General features: G+C 44.7%; 1 protein-coding gene across 1 annotated transcript; it reads right to left on the bottom strand.

Moving 5' to 3' along the window:
- Positions 1 to 1,867: 1,867 nt before the first annotated feature.
- CD164L2 (CD164 molecule like 2) lies at positions 1,868 to 22,061 on the bottom strand. Its single transcript, XM_075263107.1, has 7 exons — positions 22,013 to 22,061; positions 20,928 to 21,065; positions 18,389 to 18,481; positions 11,709 to 11,837; positions 9,726 to 9,776; positions 4,059 to 4,203; positions 1,868 to 1,917 (listed from the first exon to the last, which is right to left on the bottom strand). The coding sequence occupies exons 1-7, from the start codon at positions 22,059 to 22,061 to the stop codon at positions 1,899 to 1,901; spliced, it is 624 nt and encodes a 207-aa protein (XP_075119208.1). The 3' UTR covers positions 1,868 to 1,898.
- Positions 22,062 to 23,420: the final 1,359 nt, after the last annotated feature.

The raw sequence follows: 23,420 nt of genomic DNA, 5'->3' as shown, positions 1-23,420 counted from the left end.
ACCATCCCTCATTGAAAAATAGGAACATAACCTTAACATACGTCTCACAGAACCCAAGAGTATACGATTACATCCATGGTATAGCCTTTTCCAGCAGATTCCAGGAAGCGGGTACAAGACATTAGCCAGGTGGTACAGAGTGCCTTCCAGACTTCATGGCATTTTCCCCTATGTGTCTCCTCTACGTTGGCAATTGTGCACAGAAATGATTTGTACATATTCTTGGATTGCCCATTGGTTTAGCCATTTTGGCGTGAGATCTGATGTCTTGCCTCTACATTCACAGACTACCCTCTGACATTCTCTCCTGGGTTCTTCCTGCTACATCAGAGCAAGATTCCCATTAAAGTATACAAGTGGTTGATCCTGTGCCTGCATTCCTGCATTATGGAGGAGTCTGGGCTTCTGTGAAGTCATGACAGGTCAGGGAGGAGAATATCGGAGCCTCAGAAGATGCCACTTCTCAGCTGAAGCTTACAGATGTATGTTTGCTCGTGTCTGATACTACTGGCTCCTGTAATACCTATTCTGGTCCTGGGTGTGGGTGCAGCCCCATGGAGATGGTCAGCCTACACCTCTCCCCTCCTCCCCTTTTTATTTTTCCTCTGTCTCTTTTGACACCAACAAACCTGATTTTCCCACCCCTGTCCTGTGCTCCTCTTCTTCAAGGGAGTCTTTTCTTTGTTTGTGTTGTTTCTTGCCCACTACTTTATTCTTTGAAGTCTTGGAGTTATAACTGTTGTATTATCAGCGAAAAAGACATAGTATATGTATTTAAAATCTTAATTTCTTACTATCTATTATGTGTGTGTATATATATTGTATTCATATATAAAACCATAAATCTGATTAAATTAAACAAACAAGCTCAATCCTTTTATTTGTAGAAATGTAGACACACACAGAAGCACAAAATAAAACATTATTGCATAGCTTGTGAAGTATTCTGGCTATGAAATTTGTGATTAGACATGTTACAGACAATAAACCAGAAAACTCAGGCATACATGTAGTCAGCTTTATGTGAGAGTCATAGTGCTAAATCGAAGAAAACGGACAGTACATTGGTATCAGATTGGTGGGGGTCACCAGTCAGCTGAATGAAAGGATTGGGTATTTGATATGACCTCTTCATTACTTGCCAAAAACAACACATTTTATAATGACTTTGGTTTGTATTGCTGCTCAGCCCCGTTTACATGAATAAGACTAAGCTGCGGCTGTACCATGTGGCCACACAATCTCCAAACAGCTGATTGGTGGGGTCCTGAATGTTGGACTTTACTCACCTAGTATTTTGATCTACCCTAAGCATAAAACATCAATATAATAGTTCTGGAAAACACCCAGAGACCGCAGCCCCATGTAGTGTAAATGCAGCAATTTGCCCATAACAATTTACAGTGCCTACAAAGTGTATGGGATTCTGGCTAATTCCATCTACACAATGCAGACAAATATCTGGTGCAGAAATGCTGCAATTTCGAAAACCGCTGCCTTTTTGTGAATCGCAGCATGTTAATTATATCTACGGAAACCCTGGTGTATTCCTCATAGGTATAATAGAAGCAGAAAGTCCACATAGGAAAACACTGGATTTTCTGTGAAAGTGATGCAGAATATACCACAATGCATCATTTCCACCGCAGTCTTTTCTGCAGCACTTTTTCACTATGGCTCTATACATGGGGCATTAGCCACTCTTAGCTTTGTCTCAAAAAACCGCCCAACATGAGGCCTTAACCTTAAGGTTCTAATTGAGCCTAATACTAAATTGCAGTCACACTGTAAACTAATGATGTACAGATAAGTACTAAAAAAAAAACATTTTTATAGTAAGCACATAGTCCTCTCTGGAAGGTAACAAATGACCAGATCAGATGATCAGTAAGGATGTGTTACTGAGATGTTTCTTCCCTGTTAAAACAAGAGAACATGGTAAGTATAAGATATAACTCATGACAAAATATTATAAATAGAGATGAGCGAACACTGTTCAGAACAGCCGTTCCGAACAGCACGCTCACAACACGCTCCCATAGAAATGAATGGAAGCGGCCGGCACGCGGGGGGTTAAGCGGCTGGCCGTCGGCAAAGTCTGTGTCACAGGTGCTTCCATTCATTTCTATGGTAGCGTGCTGTTCGGATCGGCTGATCCGAACAGTGTTCGCTCATCTCCAATTATAAACAAGTGAACATGGTATTATAAGATATAACTCATGACAAAATATTATAATAATGCAAATGAAGTTTCCAATCGAAATTATTGGTTTTAAAAGGGTTTTCTGGACAAAACTAAATTTTCTTGCCTATGACCTATCTTTGGAATAGGTCATTAGTATCCAATTGGTGGGGATTTACTGTCTGGACCTCATAGCGATCAGCTGTCCTCTCACTTGGCAATGGTTCTGGATGCAGAAGGTTCCATCCAATGTATAGCAGCTATGCTGCAGTACTGCCTTCTACTTCTGGTACCATGCACTGTGTAGTTTCTGGAGGCAGTCAGTTAAAGCAACCTGATTTGTGCGAGGTCCAGTTATCGGACTCCCGCCAGATATTAATGGCCTTTCCTGAGGATCATCAGCATTAAAAATTTACCATAATACACAGGCATTTACACCCCTGAAACACTCCTTTAGATGGGGGGGGGTCCCACACTACAAAAACCACTTGCATTTTTGAAAATCTCAGCATGTCAATAACACCTACGGATACACTAGCGTTTTCCATATAGACATAATATTGGCAGAAAGTCCACAGAAGAAAATTCTGTGGACTTTCTGCAAAAAACACTGTGGAAAAAATGTGATGAGTTTCCGCCGAGATCTTTTCCACTGAGTCATGGGCGGGATTGATAGACTTAGTGAGATAGTGAGGGTGGAAAAGGCTAGTAATGGATGAGATTACTTGTCAGTGAGTGAGAGAATGAGGATTGGATGGGCTAGGCTTACGCTGGGTTCACACCAGCGTCTGAACTCCATTTTCAGGTTTCCGTCTTCTGCATGCAGAAGACGGAAAACTGTCATGCTGAGTCCAACCGTGAGCGCCGGTGAGTGTTTTATGCTCTCTGCGGCGAAACCGTTTTTTTAAACCGGACACAGAGTACTGCATGTCCGACTCTGCGTCCGGTTAAAAAAAATGGTTTCACCACAGAGAGCATAAAACGCTCATCGGCGCACACGGCCGGACACTTTTCAAGCCCATTCAAATTAATGGGATTGAAACATGCCGGCAGGTTTCTGTCTCCTGCCCCTGTTTTGTGCAGGAAACGGAAACCTGCAGAGCAGAGTACGGGCGCAGATGTGAACGAGCCCTTAGTGAGATGGTGGATAATAGTGTGAGAGAGGAGGGAGAGTGAGAGGGAGTTAGTGCAGCAGCTACACAGGAAGCTGCACAGCAGAAAGGTAACAGCATGCAAACAAACAGAGGATGAAGCAGCAGCCAGAGACACCCTGAAATCACTCCAATAACTGCTAAAGGTAAATGGGTATATATATATATATATATATATATATATATATATAAAGATTTTCTGCATGGAAAAAAACCCTTTAATAACACACATAATATTGTCCTGACAATAAACTCTTAGGGAGCGTTCACACTACCGTCAGTGTCCGACAGGTAGTGTCCGCTCAAAATCTGGCACGGACATTAGGAGCGGACACTAGCTGTATCCGTGACACCTGTCATTTATTTAAATGGGCATCGGGTGCGTTCTTTTGCACTCTGTGCCTGTCCTTCCCTGTCCGCAAGTGAAGATGTCCGACTTCTCAAGCGGACAGAGGAACCCTGCATGTGGTTTTTCTGTCCACTTGAGAAGTCGGACATCTTCACTTGCGGACAGGGAAGGACGGGCACGGAGTGCAAAAGAACGAACCCGATGCCCATTTAAATAAATGACAGGTGTCACGGATACAGCTAGTGTCCGCTCCTAATGTCCGTGCCAGATTTTGAGCGGACACTACCTGTCGGACACCGACAGTAGTGTGAACGCCCCCTTACACATCAGTCATCTGCAAGCTTATTGTTTTACAAAGAAATGAAAAATGGCTCACATGGACTGATAGTCTCTTTCTGGTCCACGCAAATGTTTCAGAGCAATGTACCCAACAGCCTCTAAGAGGATCACCAAGACACCCCCTCCGATGAAACTGCCTGTGTGGAAAACTGGAGGGGACTCTGTGTTTGACTCGGGAGAATCTGAGAAACAGAAATACATTTTATTAAACTAAAAAGGGGAAATCTATGCAACCTTACTATTTGTAAAGAGCATTATAACTCTTGGTAGCTATGATGGTATAATATGTAATAGGAAACTATAAAAAGGGCAGTTTTACACAAGGGTTATATTTCCTCCATGACTGTTTAAAGGATTGATAGATTTACCTGTTCTCCGGGAGGGGGAGATCACGTGTGCAAGCTTCTGAATAAAGAAGTCTTCTGAAAACTGCTGTAAAGAACCTGTGCTTTTTATGGGATAAATTAAGCAGTACAGGCCTGGTTGGTGGTGGATGAGGAACAAGGATTTATTACCATATAGCCAAGTCATTTCAGTATGTCTTATGTGCAACTAGTATTCTCAGGCAATAGTGGTACCCACGAGAAGAGGGTGATATCACAATTGAACATTCAGAGTATTGATGTACCTGCACAATTGCATTTTAAGTTGCACTGTATATAGCCCTTGTTCTTCGTGTTGAAGCCAAGTGGAGCTTCCGAAAGAAGAAGGTGATAGATGAGGTGATGTTAGTTAATGTTAAGAGATTCCTGGTACTTGATGGGTACATTACATGATGCTGAACTTAGTCCAGTGAGTGGAGCTGCCAGTGGAACAGAGCTCCTGGTTGTCACCTAGAGGAGTGGTCAGGCAAGAAGGAAATGTTGGTGCTCAATAGGCGGGCAGTGCAGAGCACAGGTTTGGTGCACAAAGCATCTCGTCTCGTGAAGCAATTGGTATTGTAGACACCCTTTGCCATTTAGTGGTAGACAGATACAAGTATAATAATAATAATACATTTTCCACAGCACTTTACTATTTTTAGGGTTCAAGTAAAGACAAAAGAGACATTACAAAGTAAAAAGTCATTTCACACAATGGGACTGAGGACCCTGCTTGCAAGATCTTACAATCTATGAGGTAGCAAAGGATATAAGAGGTATCTTTGGGATGTCTCTCTCTAGACAGTGCACCATGCTTGGATAAAGAAAATACCTGACTGAGGTGAAGTAAGGGCTAGTTCACACGTGAACTGCCCGCGCGGGTTTTGACAGAGAGAGAGACGCGGCGAGCCACGTCTCTCTCTTGTCAAAACCCGCCCGCCGCGACCATCGCTGTCGCGGCTTAACCCTCTGCTGTCGGCTCAAATGAATGAGCCGACATAGGAGGGAGCTGCCGGGGGCGGAAGCCGCGCGGCTGAGCCTGCGCGGCTTCCGCCTGAAGAAAGGACATGTCCTTTCTTTTCGCCGCTAGCAGCAGCTCCCCGCTAGCGGAGAACAGAAGCCCGGCGGTCTCCATAGACCACCATTATAAGGGGAGGTTTTGGACGCGAAATCCGCTGTCAAAAACCTCCCCTTATACTCACGTGTGAACTAGCCCTAACCCTAGGTGACCTTTTGCTTCTCCTGGATATTACTGAAGCCATGTCATTACCATAGATTACAATGGTTATAGCAATGGGAAATTTAAGGTGGCGGAAACTACCTTAGAATGTGATTCCCCTGTTAAGTAGTAGCCAGAGGCTGATCTTGGTTACTTAGATTGGTGCATTCTTATGTAGTATGATTTGCATACATTAGTATCCTATAGTGTATTGTGTGAAATTGATGTGTATACAAATGGGTAGTATTATATTGTTTTGTATTAGTGACGAGGTTCCAGCCCTCCTTCAAGGAAACAAAACCTTTATACAAGCTGAACATTGTAATATGGACAGAGTTCAGTGACATGCTCTGCAGTACAACCCTGCTATGTCCTTACCTGGGTCTACACAGTGGTGTGGCCAGTCTCTATGTAAGAGTGCCTGAAGGCACTTTTTTTTGGTTTGGGTCTGGTGGTGTTACATATTGACACCTTCCTGTCGTAGCCCAAAGTGCAGCCATTTTGTTACCCAAGAAATGTCAGGTTGAATCACTACTGGCATCTCTCTACTGATTATCTTCAGTGAATTCGCCTCAAAGGTTCTTTGTAAACCCATGGGACTGATTTTATTTGGTTAAGACATTTGATGGAATTCTAAGTCACACATTGGGTCAAACATTTTGAATATCCTTTCAAAAGTTTCTCACAGTAGTTGGTAGGAAATTGGGTCCATTCCTCCTGACAGAACTGCTGTGACTGAGGCATGTTTGTAGACCACCTTGCTCACACATGCTTCTTCAGCTTTACCAATAAGTTTTCAATAGGATTGAGATCAGGGCTTTGTGATGGCCACTCCAAAACATTGCCTTTGTTATCCTTAAGCCACTTTGTAACCAGATTGGCGGTATACTTCAGGTCATTGTCCATTTGGAAGACCCATTTGCGCCCAAGATTTAACTTCCTGGCTAATGTCTTGAGATGTTGCTTCAGAATTGCCACATAATGTTCTTTCCTCATGATGCCATCTACTTTGTGAAGTGCACTAGTCTCTCCGGCAACTAAACAACCCCAAAACATGATGCTGTTGTGAAGAAGGCAATGGACTGCGCTCACAGGTCACACGGAGTTTATTGATCAAAAGGATGCACCACCTGGATATAACATTTGCATACGTGGTTGTGAGCGGTATCACAACCACACCAGGTGAGAGGCCCCCAGGTCTAAAATTACTATTGTGGTATACTTTCCATTGAATTTTTATGATTATCTACACTATAAGTTTGCTTGGTGTCTATCTTTTGTTTTCAAAACATGATGCTGCCACCCCTTTGTTTCACAGCTGCGATAGTGTTCTCAGGCCTGGTTCACATCTGCGTTTGGTAATCCGAATGGACTACCAAACGCATTGGCAAGTGGTGAGCTTATGAAAGCACACGGACTCCATAGACTATAATGGCTTCCGTGTGCTTTCCATGCAGTGTCCGCATGGAACATGCGGACAGAAAAGTACTTCATGAACTACTTTCCTGTCCACATGACTCGTTCGGAGACCGCGCAGAAAGCACATGGACCTCAATTATAGTCTATGGGGTCAGTTTGCTTTCACTGCTCACCGCTTGCCAATGTGTTCGGTAGTCCATTTGGGGAGTTCCCATGTGGACTCCTCGAACGGATTACCGAACGCAGATGTGAACCGGGATTCAGGCTTGCAAGCTTCTCTATTATTTTTTCTCCTTCCAAACGTAACAATTGTCATTAAGACCAAACAGTTTAAATTTAGTTTTGTCAGACCACAGGACATGTCGCCAAAAATTAAGGTCTCTGTTCCATTAATCTGGTTTTTTAATGTTTCTTTTGGAGTAATGGCTTCTTCCTGTCATAGTGGCCTTTCAGCCCATGTCGATATACTTGTTTCATTGTGGATAATGACACTCATACCAGCTTCAGCCAGCATCTTCACAAGGTCGTTTAATTTTGTTCTAGGGTTGATATGCACATTTCGTACCAAAGTATGTTCATCTCTGGCACACAGAACCTGTTTCCTTCCCGAGCAGTATGATGGCTGGACATTCCCATCTTGTTTGTACTTGCATATAATTGTTTGTACAGATGAACGAGGCACGCTCGATTCCCAAGCAATGGTGGCAGCCAGCCCCTCCGGCACTAGAGGAGTTGAACTCTAGATTTAGGGAGGCGCAGTCACTGGAGTATTTCACAGTTTTGCTTAATAATGAAGAGGAGAAGTTTCATGCTGTTTGGGACTTGTGGGATACGATCTGGACTACCCAGCCTCTCTGACCTGCTAATATCTGGACCTCACCCTCTCCTGTTGATGTTTTCCTTGTCTCCTCCACCCTTTTGTTCTCCTGTCCTGTCTTACCCTTGTTTGTCGATTGTTGTGTTCAAGTGAACTATTCTTTTTTTGTTTTTTTATTACTCGATATCACTTTATCTGTGTATTTTACTGTCATCCCCTTCGTACAACTTTTGGTTCGGATACAGTTTGTTGTTGTATTTCTTTTTTGCAAAAAATCCTTTAAATAAACAGAAGAACGAGGCACCTTCAGGTATCTGAAAATTGCACCCAAGCATGAACCGAACTTGTGCAAGTCCACAATTATCTTTCTGATTTCTTGGCTGATTTCTTTAGACTTTCCCATGATGTTACACAAAGAAGCAGTGTGTTTCAAGTGTGCTATAAAATACAACCACAGGTGTCTCTAACTCAGATTTTACCAATAAATCAGAAGCTTCCAAAGACACATGCATAGTAATCTTTGGGCCCATTCCCACGGAGTAACGCTGCGCTCATTCTGACACTTAAACATGTGTCAGAGTGAGCACTTCAAAACAGAGTATCATTGACTTCAATGGGTTCCGTTTAACGCGCGTAACACATTGAAATCAATGGGTTAAAAAGCCTCCCATTGATTTCAATGTGTAGCGCACGTAAGACGGAACCCATTGAAGTCAATGAGATTCTGTTTTGAAGCGCTCACTCTGACACGTGTTTACGTGTCAGAATGAGCGCAGCGTTACTCCGTGGGAACGGGCCCTTAGTGTATGTAAACATTTGACTTTGCAGAAAGTAATTTAAAAGCCTTACAAAATTCTCATTATTCTAGCATTTGGCAAATATCAATAATTTTGGTAATCTTAGTTGACCTAAAATGGGAAAGGTTTATTCTGATTTCATGGCAGATAGTGAGGAAAACATGCATGTGTATCTTTTTATATAGTGTATGTAAACTTCTGGTTTCAAATGTATATCTGAACTTGCTCAAGGAAACAACTGGTTCCTCTGAAATGGAGGCCACTTCCATGTATGCCTTCTATACACTCCCTATATGTTAATCTATGAATGTCTAATATAGCTGTATCTTCATTGCATTCTTCATATATATTGTATTAAATCGCTGAACAGCAGGCAAAGGTTCACTAACTTTTCTTGTGGCTGCAGTCTGTTATTGGGGGGGGGGGATCACAGACAATTAAGTTACTACTTAAGTGATTGCCTCCAAATAACCCCCTGCAACACTAATGGAAAAGATGTGCTGTGTAACCAATATTACTGATACATACACCATACCTGCCAGCTGTCCCCGATTCCTGGGCAGTATGCACCATCTTCAACTCTATTTGCATCCTGCAGGCGCAGATACAGTTGAGTGATATTGACCCTACAGAGCTGCAGTCTGTGGCTTGGGCACAGGCGGGCATGATGTAGGGGTATTTTTATAGTATGCTCACTGAGAGAGAGCAGAGACTGGAGTGGTCTCTGGGGGAATTCTGTGAGATGAGTATTACTTTAAAGAAAACAAAACGTTATGCTATAGACACATAAAGTGTGTTGTAAACCATATAACAGTTATAACCATATAAGTGTAATTGACAGGGTGGTTGGTTGAGGTGGCTTCAAAATATGGAGACACCCAGGAAAAAAGGGTGAGTTAACTTTGCTAAGTATAAGAGGGAGGTTTCCTTGCTCATAATTAGTTTTTCATATTATTATCCAGATCAGAGAGCTGCTGGAAAGCATACTCACCTCCCATTTTGCCATGACAGAATACAATACTGTGGAAGTGACTACAATGGTCTCTCATATTACCTCTCTGCTGAGGTAAGAACAAACAGAGCAGCTTACCTTCAGGGAACACCTCCACTGTCTCTGCTGATCTGTTTTCAGGAACTGACACTAGAAAAAAAACAAGAACTCATTTACCACCACTTAAAGAGATATTCCCATCACAAGCATCTATCCAAACTGCTAGCTTATGTCAAAAGAGTTTTTCCTAGTTACATTACTTTACACATGCCGCTTTGTTTACCTGCCATATAGATTATTCCTCCCCATAGTTTACAGCTTATCGCCTAGGTCCCCCGCCAGCCTACCCACCAGCTTGCCAGAGAAAAGAGGAAGTGAGAAGAGAGGAGGGCTACTAAGCTAGTGAATGAGTAAAAAACCCTTTAAACCTAAGGCCCCACTAGATGACCCGCAGCAATAAAGCACTGCGGGAAATAAACGCGGCGGCAACGCAGTTCTTTCCGCAGCGCTTTAAAGAGAAAGTTCACTAGTTTTTCTCCGTAGACTTTCTATTGCAATTACATCTATGGAGAAACCACCGGTGTTTCCTTAGATATAATTGACATGCTGTTGTTTCCAAAATCCCACCGTGTCCGCACCACGGTTTTTACCGCAAAGTGGGCATGGGATTCAAACACCGCAATTTTTCCTGTGGCATTTCCGCTGCGGGAAGATCATTGTATTTCCAGACTGTGGGACCCCAGCCTAAAGGCTAAGGCCCTACATAGCAGAAATACAGCATTTTTGGCTGCTGTAGAACTTTAAAAGTACCATCAAAGTGAATAAGATTCATCCGCAGAGTTAAAAAAAAAAAAAAAAAGTTTAAGTTGTATGTTAATTTTAGCTGCTGAATCCTGAGTGTTCTCCCTGTATTAAAGAGGCTCCAAGCACTTGTCTGAATCAAACAGCTGATCAGTGGGTTGCCTGTGTGACTGTGTGTTGCCTAGAGATCTGATATTGAAGACCTATCCTAAAAATAGGCCATCAATATTTTAGTCCTGGAAAACCTCTTTAAAGGGGCTCTATCATTGGCAAAAGTAATTTTTAACTAATCACATACTTGCATAGCCTTTAATCTGTCCCCACAGACTATAATGGGGTCCATATGCTTACCACATGGTCTCCAAACGGAACATGTGGACAGAAAAGTAGTTCAGAACTTCTTTCCTGTCCGCATGACTCGTGCGGAGAATGTGCGGGAAGCACACGAACCCCATTATAGTCTATGGGGTCCGTGTGCTTTCACTGCACACCACTTGCCAATGTGTTTGGTAGTCCGTTTGGAGGGCTCCCCATGTGGACTCTCCCAAACTGATTTCCGTCGCAGATGTGAACCAGGCTTAAGTCTTCTATCCGATTGGTTTCAGCAGTATCACAGAGTTATAAGCATAGCTTCCAACTGTCCTGGATTCAGTGGGACAGTCTTGATTTTACACTGCTGTCCCGTCGTCCTGGACAGCTTACGGCTTGTCCCGCCAAGCCCCTAAAGTGGTTTCCTCGTAAACAAACTGTGCCCCGATCCCCTGGCTATTATCCCAGGGAAAAGGCTTTATACTATACTCAGTAAGGACCTTCTGACATCAAACGGTCACATGGTATTCTCTATTCATGTGACTGGATAGGCATCTCTTCTCTTCTAAGAAAATGCTTCCACATGAAGAAAAGTTGTATCCCGTGCAGTAGAGGAACGTGGAGAGATGCGGGGTGCAGGGTGTACTGTGTGGGGGAGAGATGCGGGGTGCAGGGTGTACTGTGTGGGGGAGAGATGTGGGGTGCAGGGTGTATTGTGTGGGAGAGAGAGATGTGGGGTGCATTGTGTACTGTGTGTGGGAGGGAGAGATGTGGGCTGCAGGGTGTACAGTGTGGGGAGAGAGATGGGTGCAGGATGTACAGTTTGGGGGAAAGATGTAGGGTGCAGGGTGTACTGTGTGGGGGAGAGATGTGGAGGTGCAAGGTGTACAGTGTGGGATGTCATACTACTAAAGAAATACAGATAATTCTATAAATAATAATAATTTAAGGTAATTGATTTGTCCTGTTTACCTGATCTGTTTTCCCCATCGTTGCCATGTTCGTCCTCAGGTTTTTCACGAGCAGCACACATGCTACTATGGTTTGCTACTGTGCAGAATTCCCGTTCATGTTCTTTTTTGGCGACACAACTTTTGTTATCTAAAAATAAATATAATCAGAAAAACGAAAACCATCTTGAGGAGCAAATGATTAATAAGTGCTCTTAAATTATTTATTCCAATAATCTTGACTTCAGAGTGCATTAAGATTACTACGTTTTTTTTTTCTTACAGATCGCCACATAACAAAAATACACTTGTAAAAGTAAGGGAAAAATATTCTACAGTCCCAGTGCCCACAGTGCCTAGAATAAATGCTGCAGAAATCACTGTCCATGTAGGCGGATTGTGAATAAACTGCACCAACAGCAAATGGATGACATCCATGTGCAAACCATGGTCACATTCACTGATGTCAGTGAGCACGGCCCACAAAACACACCAGAATTGGAATTGTTTTGAGTTTTGCTTCGGGGTTGCAGCCACAGGACTGAAAATAGACAGTTGCGTGTATGGGGGCACATAAATGAATGAATCAACATGGCTAGCACACTGGCAATGCACACAGCCATGTGCATGAGGCCTTTTTGCAGTTTGTGGAACTTTTTTCAAAACACAAGGGATAAATTCTGCAATTATAGAACTGCATCTGCAGTTCACGCTTTCCCTCTAAGATCCTATGCACACAATTTGTCAGTGTGCAACCTGTACTTTTCATACCTTGCACAATGACCCACTCATCACAGACTGGGCACATATACTGGCCATGTACAGATTTCTGGTCATCACAGAAAAAAAAAAATGCTGCATTTTATAGTCCCTGCAAAGTGAATTAGATTTTATTTAATCTCATTCCCCACATTACAGAAAAAAAATGCTAAAGAAAAGGCTAAAAAGATCCACATAGAAACAGGAGTGCCAAAACATATGCTATATATTTATATACTGGTATACTCAGGGGTGAACCAGGGCTTTCTGCCGTCTGAAAGCTGCCCCCCCCCCCCCCCCCGGAGGAGAGGCGGAGATGAGGGGACAGGGGTCTCGAGAAAGCGGCGGGGCCGAGGGGTGGGGTCGGCCGGAAAGGGGGCGCAGCTGAGTGAGCAGCGTTCGCAGGCAGAGAGCAGGCACGGAGAGGACCTGCTCTCTGCCTGAGTGTGAGAAGCGGCCGCTGGAGCAGTGCTGTGTCCAGCAGGGCCGCCCCAATACACCGCTTGCTTCCTGTGTCGGGCTGCAGACACGGTGACGCTAAGCCAGTCCAGGACAGCTTGTCCTGGACTGGCTTAGGTCAGCAAAAATGCCGCCCTCCCGAGGCCCTGGCATAGCGCCGCCTGAAGCGGTCACTTCAGGTCGCCTCATTGGAGGTGCAGCGCTGGGAATACTTAAGAAACTTTATTAATAAATCATCTATTAAGACTAGCACTCCCTCACAGTCTTCTGAGATGTGCTACAATTCAAGATAAGCAATTCTTTCTAAAAGCAGTTCATCAAATAAAATGTCCCTCAGGTAATGATGGTGCATAAATTCCACTGTGTTTTAGGCTAAGGCCCCATGTTGCGAAACAGCAAAAAATGCTGCAGCATTTTTCATTTTATTTCGCAGAATTTTCCTCTACAGACTTTCTGCCCTTATTATACCTATACGGAAAACACTACAGTTTCTGAAGGTGTAATTAACATGCTGCAATTTCCAAAATGTGTAGATGGGATTAGCCAGAATCCCATTCAGTTTGCAGGTACTGTAAATACATGCTGTGTTTTTGCAAATTGGGGCTTCAATCTTAAAGGGAGTCATCATCATTAAACCAACCCCAGTACCTTAGAGCACTCACCAAACCACATTGCATCTGAAAAAAAAATGTGAGTGCCTTGAAATTCTTCCAATTTTATATACCGTATCAGTGGTGGATCCAGGGTTTGCGGGGCCCTGGGCAATTGACTTTGGTGGGGCCCTACTTACCGGGGGGTCTCGCACTTCTAACCTGTACCTCCCAACTGTTGAAGACTAGAAAGAGGGAAGAAAACGTGCGGTGCGTGCAGCGCGCGCATAGATTTAGGCACCGCCCACTTTTATGTTGACTCCACCCATTCTCATTCATTTTTCATGTGATTCCACAAAGTATAATCCTCCTACAGTCACCTGTAAATTATATGTCCCCCTCCATCTCTCCCCCATTTTCATATACACCCTTCATCTACCCCTAGTTTCATGTCCTCCCCCTCTATCTCTGTCCCCAGTTTCATGCCATTCTCCCCCTTTATCTGCCCACAGTTTCATGTCCCCCCCGTCTCTGCCCCAGTGTCATGCCGTTCTCCCCCCTTCATCTGCCCCAGTGTCATGCCGTTCTCCCCCCTTCATCTGCCCCAATGTCATGCCGTTCTCCCCCCTTCATCTGCCCCAGTGTCATGCCATTCTCCCCCCCTTCATCTGCCCCAGTATCATGCCGTTCTCCCCTTCATCTGCCCCAGTGTCATGCCATTCTCCCCCTTCATCTGCCTGTGTCATGCCGTTCTCCCCCCTTCATTTGCCCCAGTGTCATGCTGTTCTCTCCCCCTTCATTTGCCCCAGTGTCATGCCGTTCTCCCCCCCTTCATCTGCCCCAGTGTCATGCCATTCTCCCCCCTTCATCTGCCTCAGTGTCATGCCATTCTCCCCCCCTTCAATTGCCCCAGTGTCATGCTGTTCTCTCCCCCTTCATCTGCCCCAGCGTCATGCCGTTCTCCCTCCCCCCTCCATCTTCCCCAGTGTCATGCTGTTCTCCCCCCTCCATCTGCTCCAGTGTCATGCCGTTCTCCCTCCATTCATCTGCCCCAGCGTCATACTGTTCTCTCCCCCTTCATCTGCCCCAGTGTCATGACGTTCTCCCCCCCCCTTCATCTGCCCCCAGTTTCATGGGCCCCCTACATTATTTTCCACCTAAATGTTTAACACGCCCCTGTACCGTATATGCCTGCAACAGGTCCTTCACTGGCACTGAACCAACTTTCGTGCTAGATACACATCATTAGTAAAAATTTATTGTCAAGCTTGTTTTCTAAGTGTGTACGTGGTAATTGGGTTGTGCTACCACAAACTTACAGTGCAAGATGGGTGAACCTTTAAGGATGGGTCCCCATGGGTCGGAAACACCGCGTGAAAAATATAGCGAATCCCATGCCCACTTTGTGGTAAGAACCACGGTATGGACACGCCACAATTTCCAAAACCACGTTTTTGGACATCGCAGCATGTCAATTATATCTACGTAGATGTGTTTTCCCCTATGGTTTGTCCCTACTGTTAGCTACCCCTTTACCTTTTTTATACTTAAACAGCCCTGGCTAATCGCAGGCCATTGGATGTGGTTTGGAGATCTTAGGTTACCAGAGAACCATTAGAGTTGAGTGCGTGTTTTCATTGTGACAGGAACTCTGGCATGCTCTCATCAACCCCTGAGACAGAGGTGTACAAGACTTCTAAAAGACAGCCCTGTGACCAGGAAGAATCCTTTTTCTATTCACCAGACACTGTGCCTAGGAGGAGGATAGTTGTTCTTCTGAAGAAGTTATATTTTGGGACCCATTTAGCATATATGTATTTGGGCATAAGGGACTTCCGTAGATTCAGCCCCCAGATCCATACACTGGGTTACGCAAACTGAATTATTTACTTCTGTTGGAGTAAAGGCACATCATTACCACCAAGTCTGGGCATCCCTCATCCCAAGCCTTGGTGTAGTCTAACAGTGGAAGACTACTACCCACACTGTGAAGCTGCACAAGTTTAGGGTCCATACACATGTGTAAAAAGCGCGCCAAAAAAGTGTTGAAAAATGCGTCACGTTTTTTAGCGCATTTTTTTACACGTGTAAAAAATGTAATTGAAGTCAATAGGATGCTTATTTTTACACGTGTATTCTTTACAAGTGTATTTTGCCAAAATGAGCGCGCATTAACTCCGTGTGAATGGACCCTTACTGTTCTGAGTTTCATACGTAAAATTCACTGGGTTCAACTTCACCGCTGCCTCCTGAGTCATTCCTTTATTTACCATCAGGGCCTTTCTGAACACCACCACATGGCTGAGGCTGAGAGAGGACTGCTCTCAAACTGGAAGCGACCCCGGTATGCAACTACCACCATCATCAGATACCATGCAAGCAGTGTCTGGCCTGAGAGCTGGGATTGAGAAGTTTGGTTGAGTGTACTTGACCTACCCTGTGACCTCACCATAGACACTACCTGTAGTACTCTCATACTCCAGTTCCCTCCTATTTGGATTGTGACACTTCTTGTTGGAACAAATGGGCGTGGTGCCAGATGTCTTTTGCTTCTCGGAGCCTAAAATCGCTTTGTTTCAGCTACCTTTTTCCTGGTTTTTTTTCAGCACCTTGAGGGTAGGGGAGTTTGTGTCCCCTGGGAAACACAGAGTGGGGGCCTGTCTCTGCATGATGTTTTTTGTCGGATTCAGAGGTCGAACTATGGAACACAGGCCAAGCGGGCAGGGGACCAATATATGTTCTATGTAGTGTTTCCATGTTTTTTAGGGCTTTTAATACAACGAGGATTTCCTTGTTTGTTTACTCAGATGGGTCTTTCTTGGCACCAATTAATGTTTTTCGATAAGGTTTGTCAGCCTTGAGGCTGGATGCTGCCTGCTTTGCCCTACACTCATTTCGGATTGGTGATGCTATGGACGAGGCTGGGTGGGATCTTCGGTTGGATATAGTGAGACAGATTGGGAGGTGGGAATCACATCGCATCACACTTACATTTGCCCATGTTTCCATTAATGGGTCTTTTTTTTCTTTCCTGTTCACACAGGGACAAGGCAATCATTTGTTCGTAGGTCACTATCATGTTGTTTTCTGGTGTTAGTTTTACCTGGCTGTTTTTTGCAGGTGACTGTCCGCTCTTGGCATGGATTTTTGGACAGTCTTAGGTCGGGTTCACACGGGAGTTTTTTGGACCGGATTTTGACACAGAGGCCGCCTCAGAGTCCAGTCCAAAAAAACGGCTAGCCTCGACTGGATGGCAGAGCAGTGCTCCAGATTAGGCCCAAATGAATGGGCCTAGTCAGAAGGGAGTGTCGCAAGGAGGACGTCCGTGGCTATTTCAGCTGAACCAACCTCAATAAAGGGCACGTCGCTCCTTTTTTCCGCGAGCGTAAATTGCATCAAAATCCAGACTAAAAAACTCTGTGTGAATACAGCCTTATGTCCATTGGAAGAGCTGTGAGAGCTGACGTGCATCAGTGCATTAGTCAGCCATGAATGGCTGCATGTGTGTCACTATGAACTGGAGGATGGACAAATATTTTTGGTTGCTGCATCTTAATGTAATTGGAATAGATTTTTATGGTCCTTAGCATGCAGGGGGGTATTGAACGTGCACTAGTATTGTGGGGGAGTTCACATACTTGTTGTAGCTATGCTGGCTGTGGCTGCTTTGGTGGTCCTTGAAGTTGGTGGAAAATTGATTTGGAGGGAAGCATGGTGGTTTGTTCTTTTTTCTCCCCCCAGAAACTTAATGGTACTTCTGTGATTAGTTTAGCTTGTTTGGGCTCCTGCTAGGTGATGTCCCGTGAGAGTGGTTATCATTGGTTAAACAGCCATCTTCAGTGATAAGGTGCTCTTGAACCTGTTGTTTGCGGCTGGGGGTAAATTGTGTAAATTGGTGGGCAGAATGGCGGCCAGATTTATGTAGCTCCAAGGACTACCTTGTGCCCAAATTCTCAGGGTAAAGTTGTTAAGGAATTGTTTGAGTGGTTAAATTTTTTGCTTGAAGATTGTTATTAATTGTGTGTTATTAATAAATGGCTATTGTGGCCAACTGAATCCAGCCCTGCTGTTTGTCTCCTTGTTTCACTCTTGGGCGGGAGACATGGATGAACGGGTAGGTGGGATTGGTCAGTTAGCTGGTTCACACTGGTGGAAGAGGTAAAAAAAAAAAAGACTGAACTTGACCATGCACTTGTTACAAAATAGTAAAAAAAAACCCTGCTTTTTCTGCTTTTCACAGATGATTTTCATAAAAGAGCAGGGTGGGGTGCTGTCCGTGAAAAAGCATGATGCAGATGCATGAATGAGGCGTAACACTTCTTAATGTAGACATGAGGATAGAGATGAAGAAAACCTAGGGAACATTCCAATGTCATCTGTGTGAAAAGTGGGTTTGTCATTTGAGGCAGGAGAACGGACTCTGACAGTTCTGAAGAGAGCCTACCTTAATAGACATTTTTTTACATTCTTAATACACATGTGAATTCATATATGTATTATTCATTCTTTTGGAACTTTTGGAATTTGGTGTATAAAAAGTTTTATTCTAGCATGCAAAGCTTAAAGGGATTAACAGTTTTCTAAGACTATTGACCTATCCTTAGGTCATGGGTACAGAGTACTGCCCCCTTGAAGTCCGGTGAGTGAGCAGCATACCTCTCCTACATGTCCCTGCATACCCCTGCAGATCTAATATTGATGGCATATACTAAGAATAGACCATTAATCTTAGAAACCGGATACTCCCTTTAAAGAATACACAGTGTATTATTTTTTTGCCTGTCTAAACAGTTTTTGAGGTGCTAAATGTGCTAACAATCAAAATCTACACATAAATGAAAAGAGTGCATATAAATAGCCATTTACATTTTTTTTTTTTTAAATCAATTGTTACCTGAAGCTCCACATGTCACCCACTCACAGGAGATATTCAGACTTGGCCCACCTTCAACACAAGGCACACAAGAGTTGAAATGGCTACAGCCCCCTGTAGAAAAAAACAACAACAAGGCTTTATCTTTAGTGCCAGTCTATATGATAATTATTAATATTTCCGGTACTATTCCCTTATCGGGCCAGCAGAACAATTCAGTACTAGCATTGGGACAGCAGTCAGCAATTCAGCAACATCAGAATTACATCCGAGGACTGACTGCCGGCCCGATGCTTGTGCCCTGCCTCTAGACACTCGATGACCCCATCCATCCTCCCAGTGCTGCCCCCCCCCAGTTCTCCTTACATTGGGAATTACATCCGAGGACTGACTGCTGGCCCGATGCTTGTGCCCTGTCTCTAGACAATCGATGCCCCCATCCATCCTCCCAGTGCTGCCCCCCCAGTGCTCCTTACATTGGGAATTACATCCGAGGACTGACTGCTGGCCAAATGCTTGTGCCCTGTCTCTAGTAGCCAGTACATTGATGCCCCCACTCACTTCATCCACTGAAGAGGGCGCCCTCCCTCATTACCATAACCTTGCCTCTTATCTGCAGGCTGATACCTCAGGGTCTCGGAGGAAGAAGAAGCCAGCGGAGCTCAGCCTAAGGTAAGCCCAGTCCCCTCCTCCCTTCCCTGACAGGAGTGATTCTGCATTGATATCATCCTTTTTATATATTTCCTATAAATTCAATATATTTAATGATATTTATATATTTTTATGGGATCCTATAAGTTAAGCGGACAACAGTTTATTTATATATCTTATTATATCAATTGTCCAAACACACATATTCAGACCTATTTGTTTCTCTCTTTTTTACTGGAAGAATATGCAAATCTGTCTTCCATGATGTAAATAGGAAGACAGTGCCTCAGGCATGCAGCCCAATAGAGGGCGCTCCCTTAAACATCATGCCCATCATGGAAGACAGATTTGCATATTCTTCCCATGATCCCTCAGTGGAGTGCCTATGGCTTAATAAGACTCCACACACTTACATGGTGGTCTCTCCCTAAGGAGTGACGATATCCCCTTAACTCTTTTTTACTGGTTGGTTTTATATCTTGCCTTTACTCTTTTTAATTTGTATGTACATATGTTTAATATGTAGTTGGCCTGATGAAGATGCTGTTTCAGCATCGAAACGCGTTATCTATACCCCTACATGTGTGTTTCCAAGTGGAACAATAAAAGAACATATTAACCATCTGTATGCCTACCATTTTAACAAGCAGCGCTTAATAAGAGAATCCAAGCTTTTTAACCTATTTTTGTTTTCCATTGCATTACCACTAATCTTTATGCAGCTTAAAGGGATTCTACCATTAAAAACTTTTTTTTCTCCCTAACACGTCGGAATAGTCTTAAGAAAGGCTATTCGTCTCCTACCTTTAGATGTCTTCTCTGCCCCGCTGTTCGGCTAAAATCCTGTTTTCCGCCGGTATGCAAATGAGTTCTCTCGTAGCACTGGGGGCGGGCCTCAGCACTCAAACAGCAATGGGGCATCCCCAATGCTGCAAGGTAACTCTTCAGCGCCGCCTCCATCTTCTTCAGGAACGTGGTCTTGACACATCTTCTTCCGGGGGTTGGCTTCAAACTTCTAGGCCTAGGCAAAGCCGACTGCGCATGCCTGCCAGCCACAAGAAAATGGCCGTTTACAATACTGTGTAAGCACCCTTTTTTCTTGTGGCTGCGGGCATGCACAGGCAGCTTTGCCCGAGGCCTAGAAGTTTGAAGCCAACCCCCAGAAGAAGACCCATTCCTGAAGAAGATGGAGGCGGCGCTGGACAGTTCTCTTGCAGCATTGGGGACGCCTCCAGTGCTGTTTGAGCATTGGTCCCACCCCTAGTGCTGCAAGAAAACTCATTCGCATACCGGCGGAAAACAGGATTTTAACCGAACGGCAGGGCGGTGAAGACATCTAAAGGTAGGAGACAAATAGCCTTTCTTAAGGCTATTCCGACGTGTTAGGGAGAAAAAAAAGTTTTTAATGGTAGAATCCCTTTAAGTGTCTGTAACACTCGCTCACTGGAATAGCAGAGCAGAGACTTATATTCCTACACACTGAGAGTTCTTTTGAGAACACAGCACAGTAAGAGGCGCCAGTACTGATGATGTTTTTCTCATCTTGAGACCATAATGGTCCCATTTGCACCACTTTGTCAACCCCTGCACCCCACATCCCCCAGAGTACACCCTGTACCCCACAGTACACCCTGAACCCCACATCTCCCCCTCACACACAGTACACCTTCTCCCTGCAACACACAAACACCCTGCATCCCACAATACACACACAGCCCCTGCATCCCACATTACACACACAGCCCCTAACCACCCTGCATCCCACATACTTCCCTACCCTCTTAGTACCTTAGACTACGCATCTCTCCATCTTCCTTACTGCCGGCATAAGGCACACCTACCTAGTCACGTGACGTCTGACGTCACACCGGTCCTACAGATTACAGTAGTGAAGCTTTCCCCCGATCACCACCCACTCTTATTGCAGCTATAACCTTGTAACTGTTATAAGACATGATGGAGATTGGGGGAAAGTATGTTAACAAGTAAAACACATCAGGGGAAAAGCGGGACATGCAGTAAGCTTCGTGGAACTGTGGGACAGGAGCTTAAAAAAAGGAAAGGAAAAGGAAAGTCCCACTGAATAAGGGATGGTTAGGAGCTATGCTTCATAGTCATCTATGATCAGTGTCAGATTGGGATGTCAAGGGCCAGGACCCCTGTAAATCAGCTGTACTGACACAGCATGGCTACAGGTAATAACATGTCTGGAGCCATGCTACTCACCTGCCATACAATGTGTACCACTGCACTAAACCCACCACTACACTGTATGGCAAGAGAGCAGCATGGCTCCTGGAATTGTTAGCATTGCCTATAGCAACACTGTCCTGAAAAAAATTGATCTGTTGGACCATGCCAATGTAAAATATTTATGGATGCATAAACCCAACCCAGAGGTTGTCCAGGAAGTAGAAAATACTTTTGGTGGGTGGAGAGGTATAAAATTATTTAAAATACCATTCTCAACTGTTCATAGCGCTCCACCACCAGGGTCCATTTAGTCTTGTGCCGGTGCCATCCTGTGACTCATGAGACTGCTGAGGTACAGGATTTCCAGAAATGAGACACTGCCTTGAGACTGAACAGACACTGATAGGGGACAACAGGGTTCTGGGGACAGGTGAGTATTCTTTTTTTTTTTTTTTTAATTTTACTTCTCCCTGATCACCACAGGGGTCACACCAATTTATGGAAACTTCTTTAAAGTGGTTATCTGGGCCTAATTTTTTAAGGGCACTTTACTGGTCCCTCCACCCACTGTATGGGGACCAGTGATGGAGCCATTGTAGTGTGTGGGAGAAGGGAGTTCATATCCTAAGGTGTGTGGGACATTTAGGGCAGATATTAAAGTGGTTGTTGGGGCTTTTTTATGGCTTATCCTCAGGATAAACCATATGTACCTAATAGGTAGTGGCTGACACCTGCCCCATCAGCTGTATGGAGTCACTTCCAGCAGCCATCATGTGAAGCTTGAGAAGCTTATAAACTGACACAGCAGTCTCTGTTTAAGGCCAGGTTCACACTGACTTATTGATTCCATGCTTGCTTTGGTACTATTCCGTTATCGGGCCAGCAGCAGCGCATTTCAGCACCAGCTTTCGGGACAGCAGTTCAGTTCAGCAGCGGGAATTACAATGACATCCGAGGACTGCTGGCCCGATGCTTGTGCCCAGTAGCCAGTACATCAATGACCCCCCCTCCATCTCCTCCTCCTTCCAGTGCTGCCCCCCAGCTCTCCTTACATCTACCCCGTACCCTCTCCCCGCCACATGACTAAGCCGATGCTGGCCCGATGATAGAGGCCGTGCTTGTGTGTAGTAGGCAGTACATCGATCGATGCCCTCATCCTCCTCTTCCTTCCAGTGCTGCCCCCCAGCTCTTCTTACATCTGCCCCGTACCCTCTCCCTGTAATAGGCCTCACCGTAAATCTTGAGCAATGAATGCTACTAGATAGCCGCCGGACGCTGCAGAAAGTTTGTCCCTCCGGCTCGCTGTAGCTCACCGTTCCTATAGTCGGCGTGTTTCTTGTCAGGGCCTGGATTGAGCCCCGGTGTCTTTCCTTTCGGTCTCGGTACTAGCGCTGAGGTGAGGCCTAGTCGTGTGGCGGGGAGAGGGTACGGGGAAGATGTAAGGAGAGCTGGGGGGCAGCACTGGCAGGAGGAGAAGGATGGGGGAGGGGGGTCATCGATGTACTGGTTACTGGGCACAAGCATCGGGCCAGCAGTCCTCGGATGTCATTGTAATTCCCGCTGCTGAACTGCTGTCCCGAAAGCTGCTGCTGAACTGCGCTGCTGCTGGCCCGATAACGGAATAGTACCCTTGCTTTTTATTTGCAGTAATTAGCAGCCCATTACTATGCATTTCCACTCAGCAGCACATTTGTAATATGTACGGGATACTACGTGGTTTTCAATTAAAACATGCAGCTAACTGTCACTTTCCAGTCATGTATACAGCCATCTTGACATTTGCATTTCTCTTTGGTTTGCTATCAATCCCATGATGCATCAGTAAAGCAACACATGGGCAGTTAGAGGATTGTACCATCATTGCTGCTGGGGGACAGTGCAATCATACAGACCAAAAATATACAGTCCTGGAGACTGCACTGTGAGCTCCTCCATTATAGGTGTGTAAGACAAGCTGTCTTTTCAGCAGAAGCTAGTAATAACAGATATTGTCCTCCCCTCCATGGACAGCCTAAGTGGTACAGTCCATGCTGTTTGAATCAAACAGAAAGGTCTGTTGCCTGAGATAGTGACTCCCCCCTCCCCTATTTGAGAGGACACGAAAATATTATCATCAGGGGAGTCACCCTGAGATCACAGGATGCAAATGGGGAGAAGACCACCCTGAATTTTCTTGTAGAAAGGAATACCTAATAGCTGAGAGATATAT

Source organism: Leptodactylus fuscus, chromosome 2 (genome assembly GCF_031893055.1).
Source record: "Leptodactylus fuscus isolate aLepFus1 chromosome 2, aLepFus1.hap2, whole genome shotgun sequence".
Lineage (NCBI taxonomy): Eukaryota > Metazoa > Chordata > Amphibia > Anura > Leptodactylidae > Leptodactylus > Leptodactylus fuscus.
The sequence above is the reverse complement of the archived record's forward strand: the minus strand, read 5'-3'. Positions and strand labels throughout refer to the sequence as shown.